General features: G+C 45.1%; 1 protein-coding gene and 1 non-coding gene across 2 annotated transcripts; both read left to right on the top strand.

Moving 5' to 3' along the window:
* Positions 1-5,446: 5,446 nt before the first annotated feature.
* Positions 5,447-7,986, top strand: CXCR1 (C-X-C motif chemokine receptor 1). Its single transcript, XM_047723245.1, has 2 exons — positions 5,447-5,516; positions 6,646-7,986. Exon 2 carries the CDS (start codon positions 6,654-6,656, stop codon positions 7,722-7,724), a length of 1,071 nt encoding a protein of 356 aa, XP_047579201.1. The 5' UTR covers positions 5,447-5,516; positions 6,646-6,653; the 3' UTR covers positions 7,725-7,986.
* A 5,158-nt stretch (positions 7,987-13,144) lies between these two features.
* Positions 13,145-13,217, top strand: TRNAR-CCU (transfer RNA arginine (anticodon CCU)). Its single transcript has one exon. It is a non-coding gene; the product is annotated as a tRNA-Arg (tRNA).
* Positions 13,218-27,038: the final 13,821 nt, after the last annotated feature.

Below are 27,038 nucleotides of genomic sequence, written 5' to 3'. Positions count from 1 at the left end.
GTGGGGGCCAGGGCATCAGCTGGTGATGAGAAAATAGGAACTGGAGTGCATTTTGGTAGAGCTGACAGAACTTTCTGGTAGATTGAATGTTGAGTGTAAGAGACAGACAGGTGTCCATGAGGAGTCAACAAAGTGGCCTGAGCTCCTGGAAGGACAGAGGGGCCATTTAGTGAGGTAAGATGAAGATTCTAATCTGCCTCTTCACTCCCCTCCACTACTTCATTCATTTATTTCAAATATTCAACCAATATTTACTTGGTTCCAGGGCTGGCTGCAGCACCCAGTGCAAAATAAGAGCGTGGGGCCCCTCATTCCAAAAGCAGGAGAAAAGCTTGTTTCTTTCTTCTATGATCATTCTCTTAACTGGACTCTGTTTTTTTGTTTTGTTTTGTTTTTAAGTAGGCTCCATGTGTCACCCCAGTGCGGGACTTGAACACATAACCCTGAGATTAAGACCTGGCCTTACTGAAGCGACGGAGCCACCCAGGTGCCCCAAGGATAGTCTCTAATGGACTCCGTGTTTTTTATTTGTTATTAAGGCTGTGCTCCCAGAGGCATAGGGGCCCTGTAGGGTGGGGGAGTGGGAGGCTGAGCCCAAGGAGGAAATAAGGGTGGGACTGCATGTGAGCTGAGCTCCAACCCCTGTCGCACTCCCCTGTCCCACCAGACTTCACTCAGAAGACACCAGTTCCAAGATGAAGTTATTAAGAAGTTCAAGGCAGCAGACCGCAGAGCATTCTGCCCCCAGCTCAGGGCTCCTCTGAGTGTAGGACTCCGTGTGGCTGCACCGGTTATCCACCCACTTCCTGTTTGGCGTCTACTCATATGTGTCACACACTTTGCGGGGCACCAAGAATGCAAAATAGACTCCTTTATAGTTCCTGTCTTTAAGGAGGGGCAAGGAATGAAGGGATGGTTTATGAATCACTACTCTGTGCCAGAGTCTTGCCTGTTCACAGCCCAGTAGGAAGGAGAGACTCCGAAAAATGATTCAGTAACACAATCTGGAAACCAGCACAGTGGAGAACCTGGGCGGCTGACACAGGAGGGGAGGGGAGGGAGGACGCAGGGCATTTAGGGCTGGAGGAGTTGGGAGCTCAGTGGACAGGAGACTCAGCGTCCTGGGTGTCCGCTCATGAGTCTAGCTGGATCGGCAAATTGGAGTGAGGAGAGGGGGAAAGGACCATGAGAGGGTTATTTACCGGGTTCCATTTATTTATTTATTTATTTATTTATTTTTGGTGAATATGGCTAAATACGTATTTTTTAAAAATTGCCAAAGTCATGCTTATTTGAGAAATTGGGCAACCTCAAAAGGTACAAACAAGAAAGCAACTATCTGTAAGCCCCCCACGCAAAGATAACCACTGTTAATGTTTTGACTTTCTTTCCTATTTTTCCCCTATGTGCCTACACACATTTATTAGAAAGTGTTATCCTGCTGTACATTCTGTTTGCTAACCCGCATTTGCCCTTGACATCCTATTATAGGTACCTTTCTGTAACATTAATTGTTTAGCTATCCGTGTTGAGTTTAATGGACACACGGTGTTCCATTTTATAGATCTACTCTAATTTGTATAAAAGTTTTGGAAGCGTACTGAAGTCATTATGAACCTGTGTTATATAAACAAGCCTGTGATGAGCTTTGTCTTCCCTTCCACCCTCCCTTCCATTCCTCACATTAGGTGGGATTTCAGGGTCAGAGGGTCTGCACTATTCAGTGTGTTAGATGCATATTCTCCCAACAGGACCGTGGGTAAGGGGTGTGTATGTGTATCAAGTCAGCAAACAGTGAATGAACATTTATTATCTGCCAGATACTGTGCTAAGTCCCTTACATGTATTAACTCATTTCATTGATCCTCGTGTCAGTTCTATGAGCTAGGTACTACCTTTCTTCCCATTTTACAGATGAGAATGTGAAGGCACTGAGCAAGTATTCAAGCCTCGGAAGGGCACATGGCTGGCCAGGGACAGGGCTTGGATCCGCAGCGTGGTGGTCTGGTTCCAGGACCCGCACTCTACCCCAGTTCATCATCACACAGCAGCATGAAGCCAGTATCCTGATCCCCAGTTTTATGGATAAGGATTTTTTTTTTTTAGTCTTTTTAAGTCTTAATTTTAATTCCAAGAATAAAGATATTTTGATGCACATTAAGAAACTTACCCAAGGGAGTGCCTGGATGGCTCAGTGGGTTAAAGCCTCTGCCTTCGGCTCAGGTCATGATCTCGGGGTCCTGGGATTGAGCTCCGCATCAGGCTCTCTGCTCAGCAGGGAGCCTGCTTCCCTTCCTCTCTCTCTCTGTCTGCCTCTCTGCCTACTTGTGATCTGTCAAATAAATAAATAAAAGCTTAAAAAAAAAAAAAGAAACTTATCCAAGATCATAAACCAATAAAGGAAGGCCCATATATGAAGCACCATCTGTCTGACTCCAAAGCTGAGACCTATGGGTCCTTGATGAAGATGTCTGAGTTCATTCGGGAGTGGGTTCTCAGACTGGTTTTTAGGTGCTTACTTTTCAAGGTTCCTCTTTGATTTCTGCCAGAGCTTGGCAGTCAGGCCTCGGAGGTCTGCACCTGCCCAGATCATATCTGTTAAGTCCTTGCTCACCCTGACTCTCACAGCCCGGACCCCGTGAGGCGCTGACATTCCTCCCCCTCCTCTCATCCTGGACCACTTGTTTTCTAGAACTCTTTCAGTGGGTCACACTTTTGGTTGCCAGTGACAGAAAACTTGGTCTGAACTGGTCTTAACAGTGAAGAACTGAAAAGGACTTAGGGAGGTTTGCCTCTGGTTTGTTCAGGACTCTGGCTCTGTTTCTCAGTGATTCTCTCAGTTCTGCCTTCCTCTGTGTGTTAGTTTTGACTACTGGACTGGTTTGCCATGGATGTACCAAGATGGCTTCCAGCTGTAACTAAGACGCCATCTTTGCTTTTCGGTTGTCGCCAAACAGCCGTCCCAACCTTGGCTCTGCGGGAACCATCTTAGGTCACATACTTACCCCGCACCTGTCACTATGGCAATGCGAGTGATCACGGGGGAGGGGGTGAATCCTCTCCTCCTCCTCCCCTACCTCTATTTTGGTCCCCAGGTCCAAGCAGACTCTTCTGCAAGACCGTGAAGGGAGGCCAACGTGGGCATCAAAGCTGACACAGGGACGGGATAGATACACGTCCAGCCATGTTGTGCCGCTCACACGTTCTTGCATATGAAGCTTCCATTTTCAAATCAGAGTGGCAAGGAGGGGCCTCCGCATTTTGCCAGAGGACTGGCATTCAGGCGACACATGTCATAACAATCTTGATGGCACTGGATGTTCTGCACAGAGTAGAAACATGCTTTCCTGCTAGGAACATCACAGATCTGTTGAAGAGGGAGCAGTTCTAAGTGGGGAGGTGTGGTATGGAGGATCTGTAGGGTGGGCGGACTTGCTGGAACATTTTCAAGTGGGTAACATTTTCTTCCAAGCTCATGCCTTTTCCCTCCCGTGAAATGCTCATGCCTTTCTCTCCTTCCATGAAGAGGAGAGTCCTTTTAACTCTTCTCCTCCAGATCACCTTCCCACTGGAGACCTGAGCTACTGCCGTGGCCGCCCCCACAACCGCTGAGAGGGACTGCTTCTCCTTTACTCCTTGGGCCAGAGGGCGGGCCAGACCCTTCCCTCCTACTTCAGTCCTTTGTTGGATTAGACTGGAATGTTGGACTGACTAAAGTCAGGGCTTAAGAAAAGCAGAAGGGTGTTATAGACAAAGAGGGACTTAAAGTGTTAGCTAGAGCAGCTCCTGCTCTGGTCTGTCTCCTTGGGTCCCTTGCAAAGATGTCCTCCTGCCCAGCGACTACCACCTCCTGATGGCAGACACTCTCTTTCCCCATGGTCTCCACTTACACTAGCATATTCCTAGGCATTTGGCAGCCAAACCCCAGACAGTGTGTTCTCTCCTGTGTTACCAGTCACTGTTTGCTGCCCCAGAATTACTTTTCCCCCAGATGATTAATAAGGGAATGTCCATTCCCTTCAGGGACTCGCCACCTTCAAGTCCTTTCTGGTCTAGGCATCAGAACACAATAGTCCAACACCAGTAAAAGCAAAGCGTGCGTGGCCCCAGGGCAATCGTCTCCTGATGCTTCCTGTAACTTTGTATGAATGAGAAGAGAACCCAGGGGGAGAGCATGACTTAGCTTAGAAAACACACTTGTCAGTGGCAGAATTTATGCATGGGGTTGGGGGGAGGGCATGATTAATGGGCATTCATGGTAGGGGCAGACTTTATACTGGAACAGATCGATGCTAACTTTAAACTCTAGAGGATGGTTGGAGAAGAACGATGCCAGACAGACTGGCCTGGCAGTGTGGAAGTGAAACTTTCAGGCACACCTCATCTATGACTGTGTGGCCAAAAGCAACAGACACTCTGAATCAGGATGGTGACCTGATCCGTGAATCATGGCAGGTCTGTCTGATGTTTCTTCTACAACGATGGATTGAGCACCTACTCTGTTCCCTGGCAGAGGATTGGAAGATGGAGCAGAGAGGGTCTATTCTCTAGAAGCTCACTGGCTGGTGGGGAAGGCTGACTTGTAAGTGCGTCATTATAATGCAGGGTTCATGTTGTAACAGAGACGTGGTTACTATACCAGAGGAGTAAAGCCAGGGGACACACAATAGCTGCCGGGAACAGCTGAGCCAGGTTCCAAGAAGCCGTCCTTCATTCTGGGATAGGAGCAAGATGAGCTTCTCCCCAACTCCTCTGGTCAGGATTGGCCCTGCTCCAGTGGTCTCCCTGGGGTCCCTATCCCCAGCCTCGGGCCATTCTAATCAACCAGTTGTTGAGAATGGTTGTGTTGATGTGTTGGGGTGGGTGGGTGGGTGGCGGCTTAATTCTCCCTCTGATCTTCATGACTGTCTCCAGCACTCCCGGGGGGCCATCCCAAAGAAGCCTACAGGAGAAGGAAAAATTGTGTGCTTGTTGTCCAAACGCAGCTCAAGGACAGCCCTCCACTTCCTTCCCACAATAACGTGTGGGGTGTGGGGGGCCCCCAGTCACTCCTAAGTGGGTGGGGGGACTCCTACCAGACCTGTCTACAGTGGACTTCTTCTGAAGTCTCTACTGTCAAGAGTAAAATCCTCTCCCCTTTATTCATGTCCAAGCAAGTCGGAAGCTTTCAAAGGTGATCAAGGGAATTTAAGGGATAAACAAGTGGACATGAATGCAAGAAAAAGAAAACAAAAGTAGTCATCCATGTGGAGAAGTCAGATAGTGGACCCTTAACTCCATCTTCATGTCTGGTAGCCCTGCTTGGATATCTGGGTGCTGGGAGTCTCCGAAGCCCCGTGGTGCCTTGACTTCACTCTGTCCTCCAAATATGGACATGGGCGGGGCTCAGAGAGCAGGTGTGCGGTGACGAAGCTTCCCTATTTCTCTTTATTCATCAAGTTTCCTCTGACTGTTAAGTCCTTCTGGTCTCTGAGCTCCAGCCTTGTACAGTTGGACACACCTGGCCGGTGCCTCAGGTAGGAAGCCACCTCTGTTGCCAGGACTTTCTTTGGGGAGGAAGACTTGGTTTGACTGTGTTTTAGAAATGCATCCATGGGGTGCCTGGGTGGCTCAGTGGGTTAAAGCCTCTGCCTTTGGCTCAGATCATGATTCCAGGGTCCTGGGGTTGAGCCCCGTATCGGGCTCTCTGCTCAGGGGGGAGCCTGCTTCCTCCTCTCTCTCTCTGCCTGCCTCTCTGCTGACTTGTAAACTCTGTCAAATAAATAAATAAATATCTTAAAAAAAAAAAGAAAAAAGAAAATGCATCCATTTCTCTGGGACCTGAAGACTCCCTTGGCTTCCTGCCTCCTCCCTTGTGACCACGTATTCAATTCTGACCTCATACGGGGCTGTGGTTGGTTCCTCCTTTCACGTCTCTCCCTTTTTTTGGCGGGGGAAGAGGCTTGCATTTTCCCAGTCTAATGTTTATTGCTTTGCCCTCAAATGCTGTCTTCTGGAAAAATGCAGTATCGGCAGGCAGAGAACATACTAGAATGTCTGGATCAGAATGAATTCAGAGAACCTCAGGCCTGCAGGGGACTCAGGGGTCATATACTCTGTCTCCCTCTAGTCGCAGAGGAGAAAACAAATCTGTAAAGGTAAAACAACTCCCTCAAGGTCACGCAGCTTATTATTGATAAATCAGCATAGAGTGAGGACTGGATACCCAGGATCGGTAACTTTCCAAAGGCCTTCAGACTGTTTTCTGGAGATCTTGGGAGTTCTGGGGGACCCACCTTAGCAGCTATGTGGGCAGAAATGGCAGCACCCTTTCCTTCCCAGCAGATGAATTTTTGTTGGATTTACATGTTGGTCTTCTGGTATGATTCTGCTTCAGCAAAACCTTTCACAATTTGGGAAGATATTTGAACATTGCTGATGGTTCTGTGGATGTTTAGGGGGAACAAGGATGGGGACTCCTCTCCAATGACGATGCTATGAAATCGACCTCAAAAGAAGTTCAGAATAGAGGAGAAGGAAGAGCTTCTCCTGTTGCCAAACCAACAGAGAAGCAAAGCTATTCTGATAACTATTCTCACATCCTTGATGAGTGACTTCAATCTGAGTTACTAAATCACATATCTTTCTTTTGAATCTTTTGACTAGATTGATCCATGATTTTCTCAATGGAAAATCTATGGAATGACACCAATGAGTGGTATTACGATGGATTTGGAAATTTCAGTGGCACACCACCCACAGAAATATATAGTCCTTGTAGGATAGACACTGAGACACTCAACAAGTATGCAGTGGTGGTCATCTACGCCCTGGTCTTCGTGCTGAGCCTGCTGGGAAACTCCCTAGTGATACTGGTTGTCCTATACAGTCGGCTCAGCCAGTCTGTCACCGACGTCTACCTGCTGAACTTGGCCATAGCCGACCTGCTCTTCGCCCTGACCTTGCCTATCTGGGCTGCCTCCAAGGCGAAAGGCTGGATCTTTGGCACACCCCTGTGCAAGGTGGTCTCGCTCCTGAAGGAAGTCAACTTCTACAGTGGTATCCTACTTCTGGCCTGCATCAGCATGGACCGCTACCTGGCCATCGTCCATGCCACACGCACGCTGACCCAGAAGCGGCACTGGGTCAAGTTCATATGCTTAGGCATCTGGGCGCTGTCCCTGATCCTGTCCCTGCCCATCTTCGTCTTCCGCAGGGCCATCAATCCCCCCTACTCCAGCCCGGTCTGCTACGAGGACATGGGCGCCAATACCACAAGACTGCGGATAGTGATGCGGGCCCTGCCCCAGACCTTCGGCTTCCTCGTGCCCTTGGCGGTCATGCTGTTCTGCTATGGACTCACCCTGCGTACGCTGTTCCAGGCCCACATGGGGCAGAAGCACCGGGCCATGCGGGTCATCTTTGCCGTCGTGCTCGTCTTCCTGCTCTGCTGGCTGCCCTACAACCTGGTCCTGGTCGCAGACACCCTCATGAGGCTCCGGGTGATCGAGGAGACGTGTGAGCGCCGCAACGACATCGGCCGGGCCCTGGATGCCACCGAGATTCTGGGCTTCCTCCACAGCTGCCTCAATCCCTTCATCTACGCCTTCATCGGCCAGAAGTTTCGCCACGGACTCCTCAAGATCATGGCCTTCCACGGGCTCATCAGCAAGGAGTATTTGTCCAAGGACGGCAGGCCTTCCTTTGTTGGCTCTTCTTCAGCAAACACTTCTACCACCTTCTGAGCCCCTGGGCCCTGCTGGAGCGCCTCGGAGCACCTCCCTCACCGTCAGCATCCCATCCCGAGCCTCATGTCCACTGGTTGTTTCCAGTCTGTGTGTCAAGGCAGCTCCCGGTTGTGGTTACAGGAAACTACTGGGGCCACGTCCTTTTCAGGCCCATTGGAGGGTTTAGAAAGCCTGCCCTCGTTCCCCACGCCTCCCTATACTTACTATGCCAGCTGCTAGAGCTCAGTCCATCCTAGCACTGAGCCCACAGCACTCTGTTCTCTGGGGCAGTTAAGACATTCGAAAGGCATCCTTTCAGGTGACGACAGAAAGTTCCTACCACGGGGAGCCGTTAGTGGCAAACAGCAGTCATTGCTTTCCCAACTCTCCCTTTCTTGCTTGTTGGCAAAGCCCACCTCCCTTGAGGGAGGCCGAGGACAGACACTCACTTTCCAAGACTCCCTTAGCTAGGAGTGGCCCCGTCATCCACGTCTGACTAGTAAGGTTTCAGGGCAATAGTGTGCTGGTGAACCACTCTCCTGGGGGAAAGAAGTCCAGGTTTGTAGCATTTACCAAGTTACCTGGGGCAAATGCTCCTGCCACGGCGATGTCAATGGTTTTCATGTGTTTAGCAACTAGCTCACAAAAATTTAGGAAATGTAATGGGCTGCTTTCACAAGCGGGTACAAACTGGCTTCAGGACACCGTTGCTTAAGAGGAAGTCTGCTGGGTCCAGGGACTCCTGGGAAGTATTCCTGATTTAAAAAGATAGAGAGAGAGACACACCCACACCCACATATCCTTGGTTCTTGCCTTTGACTATGGTTGTGGGATATGATGTGACAAAGAGGCAAAAATTGTGCTCAACACACTTAGGCAGATTGAGTGGATGAGAACAAAGAGCCCAGAAGGAGACCCAAGCATAAATGGTCAATGATTTTCAACAAGGGTTACCAAGAATATTCAATGGGAGAAAGGATAGTTATTCAACACATGGTGCTGGGCAAACCAGTTATCCACATGCACAGGAACGAACTTAGTCCCTTTCCTCATACCATATACAAAAGTTAATTCAACATGAGTCAAATACCTAATGATAAAAGCTGAATCTATAAAACTCTTGGGAGAAAACATAAGGAAAAGCTTCATTTGGTTTGAGGTTGGAGATGGAGAGAAGTTCAGAGATGAGCTTTAGATTAAGGTTGAGAGTAGATCCAGGGATGAGGTTGGAGTTGGATGTGATGTGGCGGGGAGCCAGAGATGTGGTGGCAGCTTGGGACAGGTCAGAAAAGGATGAGTATCAGGAATAGGGGGAGATCCAGAATAGGGAGAAGCTGGGACTGGGGTTAGTGAGATTCAGGGAGGTGCAATGGGGTTGGGACAAGTATGGGATGAGGTGTAGGAATGGCATGAGTGTGTGAGTGTGGTGGGTCTCGGGGAGAGATGTCAGAACTGGAGTGAATGTTAGGGGCTACTATTGTAGTCCAGTTAGTGGCTGGAGCAAAAAGACATCACTGGTAGAGTCACCATTTTCTGGGGAACATTGTCTAAGATGCTTTTCTGGGGCCAGGATGGAGGTACCTTGGCTGTCCAGCCAAGGGTCTCCAAGTGGGTTGATGAGAAAGGAGTTAGGGCTCAAGCCCTAAGAGGTAGATCTGATTCAGGAAAGAAGCTGGAAGAATGCGGAAGTCCAGGGAGGAGAATTCCAAGGCTGGCAAATGGGTCTTGGAATCTTCCTTTTTTCCCCTCCTTCCCCTAATTTCCTTCCACCTCTCAACTGCAAGCTTAAATGCCCATCTTCCTCCACCCTCTGCTGTCCCAAAGATGACTCTGTCAGAGGCTTCAGTAAGTGACTATGGATCCATATTGGGTCTGGGGAAACACAAATGACTCAAATACATCTGAAAAGATGCTTGGCCTCACTAGTAACCTGGGAAATGAGAATCGAAAACCAATAAAATAAGTTGGAATTGTTTTAAACAGGGAGGGATATATAGTTGATTCTCAAACGAATTGTGTGGGTCCACTGATAATGTGGATTTTTAAAATAAATACAGTAGTATAAACTTTTAAGTTTTTGGGGAGTCAAGAGTATACATACAGATTTTCAATGGTGTGGTGGGGTCCATGTCCCTAACCTTCTGTTGTTTAAGGGTCAACTGTAGTCAGAACTCTCTTTGAACAAAGGCAACATTGTTCCATTAGAGTTTCAGTGCAATGTGTAATTCTCCGGTAGAGCTCAATACATAAATGATTGGGTTTCAGATCTGTAACAATGTCGGGATGCGGGTGCTGAAATAACAGGGAGTCCTGAAATATCAAAAGCAAGTGTTTCAACTATTAGATAGGGCAAGGTCAAGGAGATGGTTCATCTCAGAGAGGGGATCGGTGTCCAGGGTGAGGTTGGGATCAGGGATGGGGTGCATCTTGGCAGGGGACTGGGGTGTCAGAGATGGTAGTGAGCCAGGGATGGGACTAGGTTAAGGATGTGGGGAACCTCAATGATAGAGTCGGGGACAGGGATTGGGATGTGAATGTATGTTCTGTTTGGTGCTTGCTGTTTGTAAGTTTTGAAAATTTGATTTGGGGGCACCTGGCTAGCTTGCTGGAAAGAGTATGTGACACTTGATCTCAGGGTGGTGAGTTTGAGCCCCACCTTGGGTGTAGAGAATACTAAAAATGAATGAATGAATGAATGAGCTTAAAAAATAAATTATATAATGTTTTTAAAAAAAGAAAATTTTTTTGTAGGCTAGGTTAACATTTTTCAGACTCCATGTAATTATGTTGAAATATACTATTTTCTCGTACACTAGTTATCCGTCTGACAAACCATGGCCCCTCACCATCCATTGCCCAGTCCAGTGACCTGTTTTTACTGGTTCCAGCAAAAACATTAACTGAGAGTCCAGGTTTTATTCCATAGGGGTTTAAGGTGGCCCCTTTCCCTGCAACTTGCATTTGAACTAGGGAATTTCAGAGGAAATGAAATGACCACCTCCTCTTTGGTGTAAGGGTCTTTCCTGAGATGTGTCTTCTCTGAGATGACCACTAACTGAAAAATCATGATGGATGACAGACTTTGCTGTTTCCACGCGGAAGATGGAGTGGCCAAAGATCTCTGGGTTTGGTCCTTCTAGAAAGCCACACGTGGCTAAAGGTTATGTTCTCACCACAGTTGCTTTTTTGTATCCTGGGACTCTGTTTTTAAACTCAAGATCCTTTTTCCAGCCTTGAGAGTAAACATGAACTTAAGAATTAAAAATGTATAAAAGAAACAGAATGTTTTTCAGACTTTCTTAGTTTTTTTATCAAAATATTTCATGTACATTGTTTAAAAAAGTGAAATAGTTTTATTAAGCTTATAATAAACATCAGCAGCAACCCTCTTGCCACACTCCCTGCAGAGAAGGAAACAACTTTCAACTCTGATAGCGGTTTCATTTCATAGTGGTGTACATATTTCTAAATATGCTTATTCAGCTGGCTTTTGATTTTTTTCTTCCAGTTTTAGATATCATTTATTGACTTTCTCCTTTGGCTTCTGAGGATTTAACACTTTTTCAAACTCTCTTGGGCAATTACTCCTGTCCAAGCAAATACTGCCCCATCCCATTCTCCTAGGACAGATAACCATGTTTTTTGGTTAAATCAACATTCAATGTTTTTGTTATAATGACTATATAAGAAATTATTCACAGTTGGATACAATGTTTGCATTTCCTTTCTTTGTATAAGTTCTGTCTTCCCTGGAATTAACAATAGGATTTTCATCATTACTTTTTATTACATCATTCTCAAATGTCTCCCTCAATACCTTCACATTCATCAGATAACCTATATGTATTTTTTTCATTCTTGGACACCTCTCTCTGGAGCCTTCATAGTCCTGTTTTCAACCCAGACAGGTTACTCTTCAGATCTATGCTTTTTTTTTTTTTTCTAAATTGCTTTAACTACATTACCAGATTAATTTTAGAATCTGATAGCCAATTTCTATAATATTATCCTACTTGGATTTTAATTTGGATTATGTTGAATCTGCAGATCAATTTGGAGAAAGCTGACATCTGAACAATATCGAGTTTTCCAATCCATAGCATGGTATCTTTCTCCACTTTTTCTCATCTTGTCTAATTTATCTAGGCAATGTTTTGTAGTTTTCAGTACATAGATCTTGTACATGTTCTGTTAAATTTATCCCTAAGTATTTTGTAGTTATTTGGATGCTATTATAAATAGTATTTAAAGTTTTTTTTTAGTTTTTGTTTTGTTTTGTTTTGTTTTTGCCAGTGTGTAGAAGTATAATTGAGTTCTATGTATTGACCTTGTATTCCAGGAGCTCAGGAAATTCTCTTATTAGTTCTAGTGGTTTTATTTCTAAAGATCCTTTTGGGTTTTATATGTAGATAATCATGTCATCTGAGAATAAAGACAGTTGTATTTCTTCCTTTTTAAAATGTCTTTTATTTATTTATTTATTTATTTATTTATTTTGCCTTAATTCATTGGCCTCTAGTACCTCCAGTACCTCCATGTACATCTAGTACAATACTGAAAAGAGGTTGTGAAAGTGAACATCCTTGCCCCGTTCCCAGTCTTTGGAGTAAGCATTCAGTCTTTCTCTATTAAATATGATGTTAGCTAAAGATTTTTCCTAGAGCACCTTTATCAGGTTGATGAAGTTGCTCCCATGAATGGGTGTTAAATCTTCCTCTTTCTTAAAGTGCTTACAGGCTTTGTGACCAAAGGCAGATTACTGAGCTTCCCTTTACTACCTTATAAAATGTGGATAATAACAATGTTCAGCTATTTTCTATGGAGATTAAATTAAATAAGCACACATACACACCTATGACATTTAGAAGTATGCCTAGTATACAATAGGTACTATATAAATGTCATCAATAAAAAACAATATTTTGGTTTATCCTTTATTTTATTAGATTACTGGACTTTGGTAAGGAAGGATATATGGGAAGTAACTTTTTGGAGATCTTGAATTTCCAAAAAAGCTTTTTTTTTAAAAAAAGATTTCATCTATTAATTATTTATTTGGGGTAGAGAGCGAGGGAGGAGGAGTGAGAACAAGCTGGAGGGGAGGGGAGGGCAGAGGGAGAGGGAGAAGCAGACTCCTTGCTGAGCAGGGAGTCGGACATGGGACTCAACCCCAGGACCCTGAGATCATGACCTGAGCCAAAAGCATATGGTTAACTGACTGAGCCACCCAGGCGTTGCCCCCAAAAGCTTTTATTCTACTCTTACACTTGATTGGTATTTTGACTGAGTATTGAATTCTAGGTTGGAATTAATTTTCCTTCAGAATTTTTCTCTTAATTTCTTCTAGCTTCTAGGGTTGCTTTGAGACTGTGGATGCTATTCTAATTCTTATTCTTGATCTGTTGTATGAGACTGACTCCTAGAAATTTTTAGGGGGCTCCTAGCTGGCTCAGTTGGTAGAGTGTGTGACTCCTGCTCTCAGGGTTGTGAGTTCGAATCCCATGCTGGGTGTGGAGATTACTTAAAAAAAGATAAACTTTTAGGATATTCTCTTTATCTTCTTAGTTTTAGAATGCATGATGATGTGCCTTGGTAGGGGTTCTTTTCTCATTCATTTTGCTGGTGAATCCTTTTAATCTGGAAACTCAGGTTCTGTGAAATTTTCTGGTATTTTTTATTTGATAATTTTCTACCCTTCATTTTCTCTATTTTCTTCTTTCTAGGATTCCATTTACTTGGGTGTTGAACTCCCCAAGGCTGATTCTCTAACTCAATTTTTGTTATCACTCTTTGTTTTTCAGTATCTTCATCTTTCCACTTCACATGAAGTTACTCTTAACTTTATTGTCCAACCTTTTAATTGGAATGTAACACTTTTTATATCATATTTTGAATTTCCAGTAGGCTTTTTTTCTGTTCCCCCAAGGTTCTCTGTTATAACATCCCTTTCTTACCTCATGGTTGCAATATTTCCTCTTATCTTTCTGAGGATATTATGGTTTTTGTGAAGATTTCTTTGGCTCCCTTCATTGTCTCTATGTCTTTTCTCCTGGTCCAATAGCATCTACTTTCTGATTTCTGTTAAAAAAAACTCTTACATTTTCTCTTTTCTTGTACATTGTGGGTTATGCTTTAAAAATCCTTTTAGTGTTGGGGTGCCTGGGTGGCTCAGCTGGTTAAGTGACTTAGCTAAAATCATGCATGATCCCAGGGTCCTGGGATTAAGCCCTGTAGCCCTGCTCTCCCTGTGCCATCCCCCCATCTAGTGCCTGCTCTCTCTTGTTCTCTCTCTCTCTCTATATATATATATATATATATATATATATAAAATAAATAAATAAAATCTTTAAAAAATCTTTTTAGTGTCATTTTAGTGGATTTTTGAGGGGGAGCAGAGATAAAAACATTCTTTCAATCTTCCATTTTTTACATAAAATTCCCCTGGATTTAAAAATATATATACTTTTTAAAAATTTTACTTATTTATTTGACAGAGAGAGATCACAAATAGGCAGAGGGTGGGGTTGGTGGGGGGAAGCAAGCTCCCTGCTGAGCAGAGAGCCTGATGTGGGACTCTATCCCAGGACCCTGAGATCATGACCTGAGCTGAAGGCAGAGGCTTAACCCACTGAACCACCCAGGTGCCCCTAAAAATATATATATACTTATTTTAAGGGCACAATTGTATCATTCTGTTATATTCAGTTCCTCAGGTGTAAATTCTCCCATTTGTTATGTTGGAGGACTATTGATTATAGTGGTATTAGTTCTTTGTAATATTTGATTGTGTACTCATCTGTCGAAGAAAATTTTTTTTTTCCACATGGGAGTCTTGCATATGTTTTAGGTTATGAAGAAGTCTACACAGGGGCAGCGTCATGGCTCTCCTTGCTGGAGCTCTATTGGGTCTCGTAGTTCAGAGCACTTTTTGTTATTGTTGTTGTTTCTTGGTCTTGGGTTTCCATACCATTTCAAAGGGCAGGTTTGTGTCCTCACCATTTGCTACTCAGGCTTGGGATTTGGGACTGTCCCCCAGGTGACTCCCTTTCCCCTATGGCCTAGGGCAGGCAGCTCACCTTTGAGTCGGGACTCAGAACTACCTGGTGTTCTATCTCTAGACAAGGGTGGGCCAACTCTTTTCCTGGTTCTTAGTTTTTCACTGGGTAACCTGTTACAGTTCCCTGCTGTGTGTGGGGTCTGTAGACCTGTTGCTTTACCATTCCCATCCTTGAGGTGCATAATCAGTTCTAGCATCCTTCTGGGTTCCTCTGGATTTAACTGGTTCCTGAGAAGTCCACACATTTCTAAGTTCCTTTCCCATCTGGCCCTTAGAGCTCTCTCTCTCTCTCTCTCTCACCTTTTGCTTTTGATCTCAGGCATTTATTTAAAAACTTAGAAATACTTGTAAATTACCATATTTCTATGTAGAATGTGTGCGTGTGTGTGTGTGTGTGTGTGCTGTTTTTCATGCCCCTCAGTCCACCATCATGATGATAGCGTATCAGTAAAAATTCAAATAACATACAAAATAAAAACAAAGTTTCCCTTCCTATTATTTACTTCCTTTCCATAAAGATAAGCATTGCTAAAACTTTTTCCCAATACATCTTTTTTTTCATTTTTCTTTAAAAAAATTCTTATTTTTTTTTAAACAAATAATGTGTTATTAGCCCCAGGGGTACAGGTCTGTGAATTGTCAGTCTTACACACTTCACAGCACTCACCATAGCCAATACATCTTAAATGTAAACTGGAAAACACGCTGATCAGATTTCTAGTTAACTCACAGTGTGAATGTGTATGTGCGTGTTGGAGGTGAACGATATCACATTATCCCAGAATTATCACCCTCTTCTTTTAGCCAGGTTCAGATTGGGGGGTGGGTGGGAGAAATAAGACAGAGAAGGTAAGTAGGAAGGTGCTTCTGAAGAAATCCAGTCACTTCCGACATGGGAAGAAGTTGTATTGCCCAACAGAAAGATGAGGCCACATCCGTACCTCTCTTGTTTGCCATGTTGTAAACAAGGCTGTCTTCCTGAAATAGCTGGCTGTGGTCCAGCTCTGAAAGTGTGGAGGGTGGAGGGGTGGAGGGAGAACAAGCATGCGGTGCTGTGTTCCCCACTTGGTCAGTGTCCTGTATACTCCTCTTGGCTGGGACCCTGATGATATTTAGCATGTGCTATCCCCTGTGCACATTGGCCAATAGGTTTAGAAAACATACGTTAATAAGTAAGAAGCCAATAACCAGTTAACTACATATCAAATGCTTACTATGCGCCCAGTTTTGTGTTTGATCCTTGAGGTGAGGACATGCACAGTACACATGAAACTGAGTGGACAAAGGAAACTTATGAATGAAAGGAGAATGTGTGAAGGGTTCATGAAATTTCCTATAGTGTCATGGTGGCCAGAGCAAAGAGGTCTATCTGGATGTCCTAATGTACCACAAGTTCAATCTGAAGATATGGGGGGGATGTTTCTAATTAAATAAAAGAGAAAGAAAAGAAAAGTAAAGAAAAGAAAGACTTAGCAGCTGTGTGACTTTGAATATTCACTAAAACTTTCTGAAACTCAGTTTCTTCTTTATTGAAATGAGGTCTGATTAGGGTAAGCTCCCTTCCAGTTCCAGGAGGTGATCTAAATCTAAGAGTCTACTGAGATATACAAATGCATCCGTATTTGTGCAGTTGTAGAGTTCTATGACTTGATAAATCTTTTTTTATCTTTGCTCAGATCATGATCATTAGTGATTAGGTATATCACAGAAGGCCACTTCTTTGTGCTTTCCAGGAAGCTGCTGACCAGGCCTAACGGGAGGGGCTCCACAGAGTCCTCCCTTCTTTCTCCTGCTCTCCCCTCCTTCCTCCTTTCTTCCTCCTTCCCTTCCAATACCTTCTTTTCTCATTATCTGGGGTAGGCAGGCTCTCTGGAAAAAGGACAAATACCCCTGGGTGAGGGAAATAGTTTTCTTTCAGTCACTAAGTCTAGAACAAGAATGACTGGAATCATTCCCTCACACAGAAGACTCTCCCTTTCTGAGCCATGAAGCTCAGAGATTGACTTCTCAAAGACATGAGAAGCTTGTACACCGCCATCTGACATGTCAGCTTAATCTGTCACTAACAGATGTGTCTGCTAATTGAAAACCTAATCTGTGACAGACACTGTGAAAGACACTTCTTACATTCATGATTTCATTTAATGCTCGCTGAGACTTTATGGTAGGAATTACTATTATGCCCATTTTTCAGATGAGGAAAATAAGAGCCAAGGAGATTAAATACCTTGCTCAAGGCAACACAGCAGCAGTTGTGGCAAAACTGGAGATTAAATCAAGGATGAAGTCTTTCAGAGTCTGAGCTCTTAACAGCTCATGGTAGGTAAAGAAGCCCTGCGGTAGAGCGAGAACCATGCTGGGGATCTGAGTCCGGCTGGGTCTTCATCTATCATGACTTCTATGATCTTGAGCAAGTAACTTAACTTCTCTGAACTTAACTTCTCTGTCTCCTTGAAGGGATGGTAACATTAGATGCTTATCAAGCTTCAAGGTTATATATGCCAGACTCTTGGAACAGACCAGGGCCTTGACATATGGCAGACAGTGTTACCATAGTAGAGAGTCTTGGGAGGATGACTCAGCAGAAGAACTGGCAAATATCTCCAGACCTTCTAACTTTCATGGCAGTGCTTCTTGCATGATGTCACATGGGCAAGGGACTAATAGGAAAATTGGGATAAACCACTTTTGTAGGCATTGGGCAGCTCTGAGATGAAAGGACAGAACTTGGAAAGAGGATCAATGGTCCAGCTTCATGTTTCTACAACAACCATTTTTTTCTCTTCTTCCAAATCATTCCCATTAGCATACAAGCTCCTTTCTTATAATAACCCTCCCTTGAAACCCCTCCACATCCCTGCCAGCTATGGTCCTATTTCTCTGCTTTACTTTGCAGCTGGGATCTGAGTCTCGCGGCTCAAGGGACACTACAAGTCTATGAAGGGAGACAAGGGACATTTAGCAGATTCTCAGTTGGAACCTGAACTGGGCCACTCTGGGGGTTCATGTAAGTCTGGGCACATCTGAAACGAATGAGAGGTCAAAGGTCTTTTAAGAAATGAACTCATTTATGGGATGAGACTAAAGTCCATGGGCCTGCAAAGGGTAATGAGTCAGAACTGGGAACAATGGGAGTGGGCACTGTGGTTAAGACTATGGACTCTGGCCCATGGATTCTCACCTAAGTGTTAGGGAGATGGGGCTGGAAGAGAAAATGAAAAACGCTGGGAGATTTTGTTAGCCCAAGCAACACACTCACTCAGGGACGTTGGCCCTCTTCTTTTGGGCGGCCAGGCTGGAATTGGCAGAGGGATGAAGGCCAGCTTGACAAAAAAAACAAGGATCCTCAAAGGGACAGATGGGAAGAGGGTCCCAGTGAATTTCTTTGAGGTGCCAGATCACAGGTTGTTTATTGGGTGTCCATATACAGGTTGTAGGCAAAGAAAGCTCAAGAAGAAAATGGTGGTCAGATTTTCAGTCCTACCAGTAGCATAGGAGAGCAATTTCTCCACATGCCTCACTTCCTCCTTCTTAAAAGTTTATTTTCTGTAGGCTCCTGCTTTCCTCTTGTATCTTTGTCTTCTTTTCAGTCTCTTTGGAGGGCTCCTCTTCCTCTCCCAGACTCTTAAACGCTGGTATTCTTCCAGATTCCATTGTCCCCCTTTTCCTGCCTTTTCTCTATTACCAGCTTTCTCTGGGTGATGTTATCTACCCCTGTGGCTTTAATGATCTGCCACCTCTGTGAAAATGATCTTCAAAAATGTGTCTCTAAGCTAGCCATTTCTCCTGGGCTTCCTGAGCTAAATTTTCCAATGCACATCTACTTGGATGTCACCATAAATCCAAAATAAAAGCCAATATCTTCTCTCCAAAACCTGCTTTCTTCAAGTTGTTTGTCCAAGCTATGGGTAGAAGAAATCTCTTTGACCCACTCCTTCCTTCTCGCTGCCCCATCACTATCCCCAATGGCTAGCTAAGCCCTGTTGTCTTGCTCTTAAAGAACTCTCAAACTCCACTCCCGTTGTCATTACTTTGCTCAGACTCTCACCATTTCTACTATAGCCTCCTGACTAGATTCCTGCCTGAATCTCTAGCCCTCATGGTCCATTCACACACCACTCAGGGAACGATCCTTTTGCATATTTGTCTGCTGAAAGCTTTCCAGATCTCCTGTTGCCTGTGGGATAAAGTTCCAACATTTTGGCATAGCATTCAAGGCCCCCTGAGGTTTGGCTTTGCCTGCTGGCCTGGTCTTACTTATCTTATCCCACATCTGTTTTGACATTTGCTTTGGCCAGACTATTTCCCTTAAATTTCCCCTAATACATCATGATGTCTGTGTTAGTCTAGATTTCTTTGCTTGTAAGTAATAGAAATCTGCTTTAAAGAGACTGAAGCCTAAAAGGAATTTAGTGGAAGGATCCAAGGGTCATCTGATGGACCCCAAGGGTCAGGAGATTCCAAGAGGGACCAGAACAAGGAACAGAAAGGTAGCTCTTTTCTGGGCTCTCTCTCTTTGGGGACTACTGATTTTTCATCTCTACTTCATTTAGCAGGTCTGTTTCACTCCTCTTTCCACACATCAGCTTTCTCTGCTTCTTTCTGACCACAGCTACTGTACGAGTTTACATCACCTCAAATCAGTTGAAAATCCCAGGTAATATCCCAGACTTCCATTTCCAGAAAAGCAACTCTGGTTGGCCCAGCTTTGGCCTTGGAGGCAGCTTCTGGTAGAACACACATAGCTGGGAGAAGGGATGCTTGGATGCTACCCTCAAAGGGGTCTCTAAACTCTCATTACTGAGATTTTTTCCTCTTCATCTTCAACTGTTAAATTTATTCATCGCTTAAAAGTTAGCTCATAAGCTAGACAGTTTTGAAAGCCTCCCTACATTGAGTTATGAGTCCCTCCATGTGTTCCCATGAAACCACTGCACATCTTGACTTGAATGCTTATTGAATTTGTGTTGTGTTAATTGGTTTCCTGCGTTTCTCCATTAGACCATAAGGTCTTGGGGGTAGACACTGAGCCTGGTTACCTCTTTTTCTTTAAAGTCAGGGAAGAGTGAGGTCTAAAACAGGGATGGATCAACTTTTAAATGGATGAACGGAACAGCTGATTAGTCTCCCTCTACCACATGTGAGGTTTTTTTTTTTTTTTTTTTTTTGCAAGATTCAGGCATATGATGGAGAAAGGGAACACACCACACTGGCTTCTTCCAACGGCAGCATGGTCTCCACTGTTCATCAGAGCCCTGTGAGTGTCAGCCCCCAGGAGGGTGTGTGATTTAGGACTAGTCTTCTGAAAGTTAATGGGGTTCTGACTGCTTAGATAAAAACTGCCTAATCTCACTTATTAGCAGATAAAGAAAATGAATGGCTAAAAGCAGAACACATTGGGTTGCAAGACATATTTTCCAAAATGTCACCATTTTTATACGACAGGCAAGTTGATGGTCGCTGTGTTCATTTTATACTGACACTATAGCTGGGAGCTCATTTGAACTTCGTATCAGTGTGGCTGTGCATAAAGTTTAGCCCAAATTACTACATCTGTGAAGTTGAAGCAAAATTAAATATTTTAAGAAAACTTAATAGCTAAATCTATTGAGCACTTACCACGCTCCATTACTAAACTAAGTGCTTTTTAAAAATTTTTAAAATTTCAATTCCGGTTAGTTAACATACAGTGCTGTATTAGTTTCCGGTGTACGATATAGTGATTCTGCATTTCCATTCACCACCTGCCGCTCATCATGATGGGTGCACTCCTTAACCCCCGTCACCTGTTTCACTCATCCGCCCCACGCCCCTCCCCTCTGGTAACCATCAGTTTGTTCTCTGGAATTAGGAATCTGTTCCTTGGTTTGTCTCCCTCTATCTCTTGTTTTCTCCCTTTGCTCATTTGCTAAGCTTCATGATTTATATGTGTTCACTAACTAATCTAATCCTTAACACTACCTTATGAGGCTGGTTCTTTAACTAGTCCATTTTACAGAGGAGGAAACTGAGGCACAGGAGTTTAACTAGAGTTGGGATGTGCATGTAGGGATGTGGTCCTAGGGTTTACTACCTAAGCTAAACCTACTTACTTATAGGTGATAGGCCCTGGGGCCAGATCCAGAAATAGTTAAATCTACCATCTAAACCAGCTCCAAATGCCTCTCATGACGGATGCAAATAAATGAAGAAGTAAGTTTAGGACTGCCTTCTAAGTCTTCAGTTTTGGGTTTTCCTTCCCCTTGGATCTTTACCTATAGGTACTAGAAGAAAAAGGTCAGGAGCATGTTCTCGTGGATCTTGCTGTCAGTCCTATGGAAATTAGGTTCCTCAGCAACTTGGCAGGAGGCTTCCTGATAAGAGTGAAGACGGCAAAGGATGAGGGACCTGGAGACCAGAGTCCAGCATTGCTTCTGTCACTTGTAGTTCAAAACCTTTGACGAGTATCCACCTGCTCTTGGTCTTGAGTCACTCACCTGTCAAAAGGGGAGTTTGGTCTAGAAGGGGCTATGTTGAGCTCCCTTCCACCCAGACAGTCTAGATCTAGGTAGGGCAGTTCAGGACCCCCACTCGCAGATGGGTAGATTGGACACTACTTGGCCTAAGGGGTGCCATTTGCATAGAGTATGGTGTGAATAACATACTTATATGTATATGTCCTAAGCTGAGTTAGGAGGGTCTTCCCATAAACACAGGGTTTTTGTGCAACCCTGACCCTGGTTCCTGGGAGCTACTATGACATTGAGACTCAGCCTTTCAGAAGCTCTCTGGGAGTCATGCTCTGCATTTTGGCCATTGAGTTAAACTCAAGTATATACTTATGGGGCAGCAGAATTGTCCAAAATGCCGTAGGCAGCTGTGTGGTCTAGTGTAGTCAATCCCTTAGCATAATGCTGGCCATTCAAGGAAGTCCTCTAGAAATGCTAGCTGCTCTTATTACCATAGTGGATTTGAGAACATGGGACAGGTCACCTCATGGAACTCGAGAGTTTGACCCCATCTCTGAGTTGGTTTGGCACAGAGCCGGCTTTGATAGGAAGCTGAACCTGATGCTTTCGGTTAGGGGAACATGTCTGACATCAGACTTTGCAAGGCTCTGTTGAGAAATCAGTTGTGTGTCTGTCTTCTCCGGGAAGGTGACCTGTGAATGTCTCTGAAGCTGCTGGGGGAGGGGCCTTGAATTGGGATGGGATCTCCGTTCCTCCCCACATCCTCTCCCCATCCCCACGTCTGTTCCACTTTGGGCAGGTGGAATGGTGAAAAGGGGGCTGCATTTCTTCTGGGTGAGTGGGTTTTAAACTTGAGTCTTTATCAGACTCATCAGGGACTCCAGATTCCCGGGACCCACTCTCAGGTACTCTGATTCAGCAGCAATGGGACCCTCACCCTTACGTTCACCTTAAGCTGGGATGGTGAGCTGGATAACTTCCAACTGTGCTCTAGGTCCACTCTCCACCTTTCTTATCCTGCTCTATGCCCTGGGAACCTGAGCAATACGGACTACCTCAATGGATTCCCCTGTCCTCTGGATTCTGAGTCCAGCCAATGGGAACCCTTGCAGGAGATGGATGGGCAGAAGCTTCAAAAGGGCATTTATTCCCCCAGCTCTGTCCCTGCTAGTTGCTGGGATTGGATCCCGGCAGGGAGCCCTTATCACACAGCTTCCTCCCTGGGCTCCCAGAATGGCTCCCTTGCCTCACCTCTCAGGCCTAATGGCAGCAACAGCTCCCAGCTCTTTCTGACCTTGGGCTACTGCACCACTGGTCACTCCTTTCCCCAAATTCTTTCCACTCTTTATTAAACTCTCACGAGTCTGGTGAAATGCTCTCTCCTGGCCCAGCTCCGGTCAGCCATCTGGTTCTGCCAGGATTCAGGGGTTCGACCCATTCAGGGGTTGTCCGTAAAGCTACCTTTGAAGCAAGGGGCCCATTCTAAACATGGCATATTTTTAGAAACACGGCTTCATGGCCTTTAGTGCCCTCTAGTTCTTGTCTGGCCCCTCGGTGCTTAACTCATTTGAGACTAAGGTGACGTTTTGCAAAAGCAACTTTACCAGAAATGAAGTTAAAAAAAAAAAAAAGACTGTTCACTGAGAAAGAATAAAAGCCTAGAAACAAATCCACAAAGCCTAGCCCCTTTGTCTGTAAGGAGAGCGGTATGCTCGCTGCCTGGCATGCCCTACCCCTGCATGGACAGTCAGGCTTGGGTTCCTGCACTTTTTAGAAAATCCTGCCCCAATCAAATTCACTGAAACAATGCAAAACTGTAGGCATTAATCGTGCGTATCAGCCCACCCTCCACTTCTCTTTAACTTTAACTCCTTTCAGCAAATTCGTGTATCTTCTTCCAGATGTTTTTCTGAACATTTACAAACATACATATAATGTGTTTCTACACACATGGATAAGCCATTTACTACACCCACTGTTCTACTTTCCTTTTTCATCCAGCATTTTTTCTTCAAGATCTTTCCATGTCCTGTCATATCACTACCTCATTATTTTTTAAGGATTTTTTTTATTTTTAAAAATGTTTTCAGTGTACCAGAACTCATTGTTTATGTACCATACCCAGTGTTCCATGCAATATGTGCCCTCCATAAGGATTTTTTAAACAGCTTTATTGACTACAATTTACCTACTATAAAATTCACCTGCTTTAAGCACACCGTACCACGACTTTTTAGCAGTTTCACAGAGTTGTACAACTATTACCACAATCCAGATGTAGAATATTTCCATTACCCCTGAAAGAGGTCTGGTGCCCGTCTGCAATCATTCCCAGCTCCTCTCCCCAACACTACCACACCCCAGCTCTTTGTCTCCGTAGATTTGCCTTTTTTAGACATTTTATATCAGTGGAATCATACAATATGTGATCTTCTGTTCTGGCTTTTTCCACTTAGCACCACGTTTTTGCCTTGTGTTTAAATCACGGCGTCCAATGTATTCCGTGGCCTGGATGCACCTTCACAGTTTATTGGACTCTTTCCCCGTTGTTGAACATTCAGGTTGTTTCTAAGCTTTGAGTTTAGAAATGAGGCTGTGATGAATATTCTGTATTGACGTTTGTCTCCCTATGCGGGTATTTCTATAGGGTAGATTTCTAGAAGGATATTTCCTGAATCAGAAGGTATGTGCGCTAGAATAGATCTGATCAAATTGCCTACTTTCATGGTTGTATCTATTTACTCTGCTACAAGTTTGGGTGGTAATATGGTCTAATAATAATATGGTGGGTTCTGACCCCAAAACTATAGGATGTAGTAGTTTCCACTGGGCTCCCTGCTGTGGCCCCTCCAAATGACCAGAGTTGTCCCTTTGTTCTTCTGATAACTTTCTTCATATTTTCTCCTTTATTTTAATAATCAAAAGCATTTTTATGGTGAATAGGACACAAACCACAGATTGTAGAAAACTAATGACTACAGCTGTAAGAATAATAATGCAATGAATCCCAGGTATCCAAAATCTAGGTAAAGAAAGAATATTCCTGGTACTATCAAAAGCCCCAAAGCATTCCTCCCTGATAGACTGAAAGTTTATGTAAACATTATCCAAACACTGGTGGTGATCATTCTTTCTCTTTAGAGTCTGCACCTAAAGTTTGCATGAAAGATTTGCAATGAGTCAATTCACTTAAGCTGGAATCATGTTTCGTCAAATTCCCTCCCTTTCTCACCTACTTTCGTGTTAACATCGACCAGAAGAGACTGTTGTGTGAGCTTTGGAAGGTGGAAAGGGGAGCAGAGGCTGCATTCTTTTTTATGCTCTGGAAAGTCAGTACCAAGCACCAGATGCTGGTCTCTGCGCTCCTTAACCTGAGCCACGCGTCTTCTGACCTTCATGATGCAGGTGTCAGCATCTCTCGCAGGCCGTCTGCATGTTGAACTTGTAGTCCACAAGAGACTGGCACAGGTTTCAGTCTGTCCTGGCAGGTCCCAGCTCACCCTCCCTGTTGTCTGCTTCATGGGATCTTTCCTTCTTGGCTCTCTCTGTCCTGCCATTTTCAGGTCCTAGCACCAGAAACAAAGATAACAGCCCAACCTAGACCATTTGGCCAGCTCCCACAATTGCGTGCAGTCAAATCCTGATAACTAATCTCTCCCCCGAGTGGTCCTGCTTTCCAATGGAGCCCTGGATGATAGAGCACGTGTCCTCAACAGAGGCTTGTTTTATCTGGCTCTGAATTTTGTGTTGGGCTCCAACTGTCTCTTTTCTTTTAGAGAGAGAGTGCCCACATGTGTGGGTGTGTGAGTGGTGGTGGGGAGGGGTGGGTAGAAGCGAGAGGGAGAGCGTGGAGCCTGTTGTGGGGCTCGATGCCACGTCCCCAAGAGCATGACTTGAGCTGAAATCCGGAGTCGGATGCTCAACTGACTGAGCCACCCAGGAACCCCATCCGACGGTCTCTTTAACCATCTTACCTACCAGCTCAGAATAGGGTAACCCCATCTGAGCCTGCTCCCAACCTGGGCCCCAAGCCTCAGTTGCCTCTTGACGCTATCAGATGAGTGTAGGCTCTGAAGAAGTGGACCAGCCCTACCCATATGAGTGGAACACTCTGGGAAGTTCATTTTTGTATTTTTCTCTCTATTTGTAAGGTGCCTGAGGGGTCACCACTAGAAAAGCTAAATATCTGGAAATATGAACCGCACTAGGCATTTTTATTCCAGCTCTACTCTTACCCAGCCATGAGATCTTGATTGAGCTGTTTGCTTAGGCCTTAGTTTCCCCACTTGCATATTGTAAGGGTTGGCCCTGGGAGGGTGCTCTAGGTCTCCTCTGGCTCTGCCAGGGCAGGGTGGCCATTTTCCACATCGGTCAACATGGGATGAACGTCAATGTGACATGCCCCTCCTGGGGGGTACGTCTTTATGTCACCCAGGAGACACTGGAGGCTAACCCGATTTCGTGAGCAAAGGGAGCCCATTCCTGCAATGGGGAGGGACTGCGTCGAGGAAGATGTCATAAACTGGGGAAACGGAGAAAAGATGGGGGGTGTTCATGTAAGTAGGGGGATGTATCTCAGAAACCAGAAGGGCAGGCTCAGACTGAACAGGCAGATCTAGGCAGAACAGAGCTGGGTCCTGACAGTGGGACTTAGGCCTGGAAACATCGGAGGGAAGAAGGAAATCAACAACTCGAAGACAGACCTTGGATTTGCCTCCTCCCAGTGATGTCTTGGTTGGTAGGTTTTTTTGTGCCAAAACTGTCTTTATGTGGGAGAAGAAGGGGGGGAGGGAGGAAGAGAGAGAGAGAGAGAGATAGTAACAGTTTACACAAGTGTAGCTCCTAGGCTTATTTTATCCCCTTATTTCCCTCAAGAACCATGCTTCCTCTAGTGCTTATTAGAGGAGCAAAGAGCAGAGCCCCAGAACCAGAGCGAAACTTGGTCTGGCCTCCTCCCACTGACAGTGATCTCAGGGAGCCATTTGGCCCATCAGCCCTGCCAGGTCAGAACACCCCCAGTCCCTCTGGCAACTGGGGTGTTCCCTCCAGTTAACACACGTTGGCCTGCTGAATCAGAAGCTGTTTGGAAGGCTTGGCCAGAGCAGCTCAGTCAAGCTTGAACCTGAGTTTAGCACAGTGCCTGGCAAACAATGAGCTCAAGACAAGGGATTATCGGGGCTGGATTAATCCTGTTCGCACTTTCATGAGTCAGGACTGGTAGTTACCTGTCCCTTGAGCACCCCAGCTCAGAGGTTTGTTCCTGCCTCCCTGAAGAGGTCTTTGGTCAGAGCCACAGCTGCTGTCTCTTTGATTTAGTGGTTGGAGAATTGTTAACAGGAAGGGGATCAGAGCCTGGTGAAGTTTGGGGACTGTGCCGTCGGACTCCCCTTGCCGTCCTACTTCCTTAGGGGGCTGCTCCGAGTCCAAACCCCTCCTGCCAAAGCCCCCAAAGGGATGAGGCCTGTGAACGGGAGCTCTGCCAGGGTAAGGCTCTGCCATGTCCCAGAGCCCTGGGATGGCAGGTCTTCAGGAAATACTGCCCAACCAAGGCAGATCCTTAGTTTTGCCTGGATACCATGTCCCTATTCTGCAAGGTGTGCTTTTGATGGTCCTGCATGTCGGGCGTGTGTGTGTGTGTGTGTGTGTGTGTGTGTGTGTGTGTGTGTGAGTGTGTTTTGAGTGGGAGAGAGAAGAGAGTGGAGACTCAAAGTAGGGGTGGCTGGTTGAGCTCAGCAGAGCTGTCTAGCTTCCTGCTCCCCAATCCTGCTGATTTCGTAAAACACACTGACCCTTGGCACTCAGGACTGGTTTCACCCAAAGACACAA

The sequence above is a fragment of the Lutra lutra genome, chromosome 3, assembly GCF_902655055.1.
Source record: "Lutra lutra chromosome 3, mLutLut1.2, whole genome shotgun sequence".
In the NCBI taxonomy this organism is placed as follows: Eukaryota; Metazoa; Chordata; class Mammalia; order Carnivora; family Mustelidae; genus Lutra; species Lutra lutra.
The sequence above is the reverse complement of the archived record's forward strand: the minus strand, read 5'-3'. Positions and strand labels throughout refer to the sequence as shown.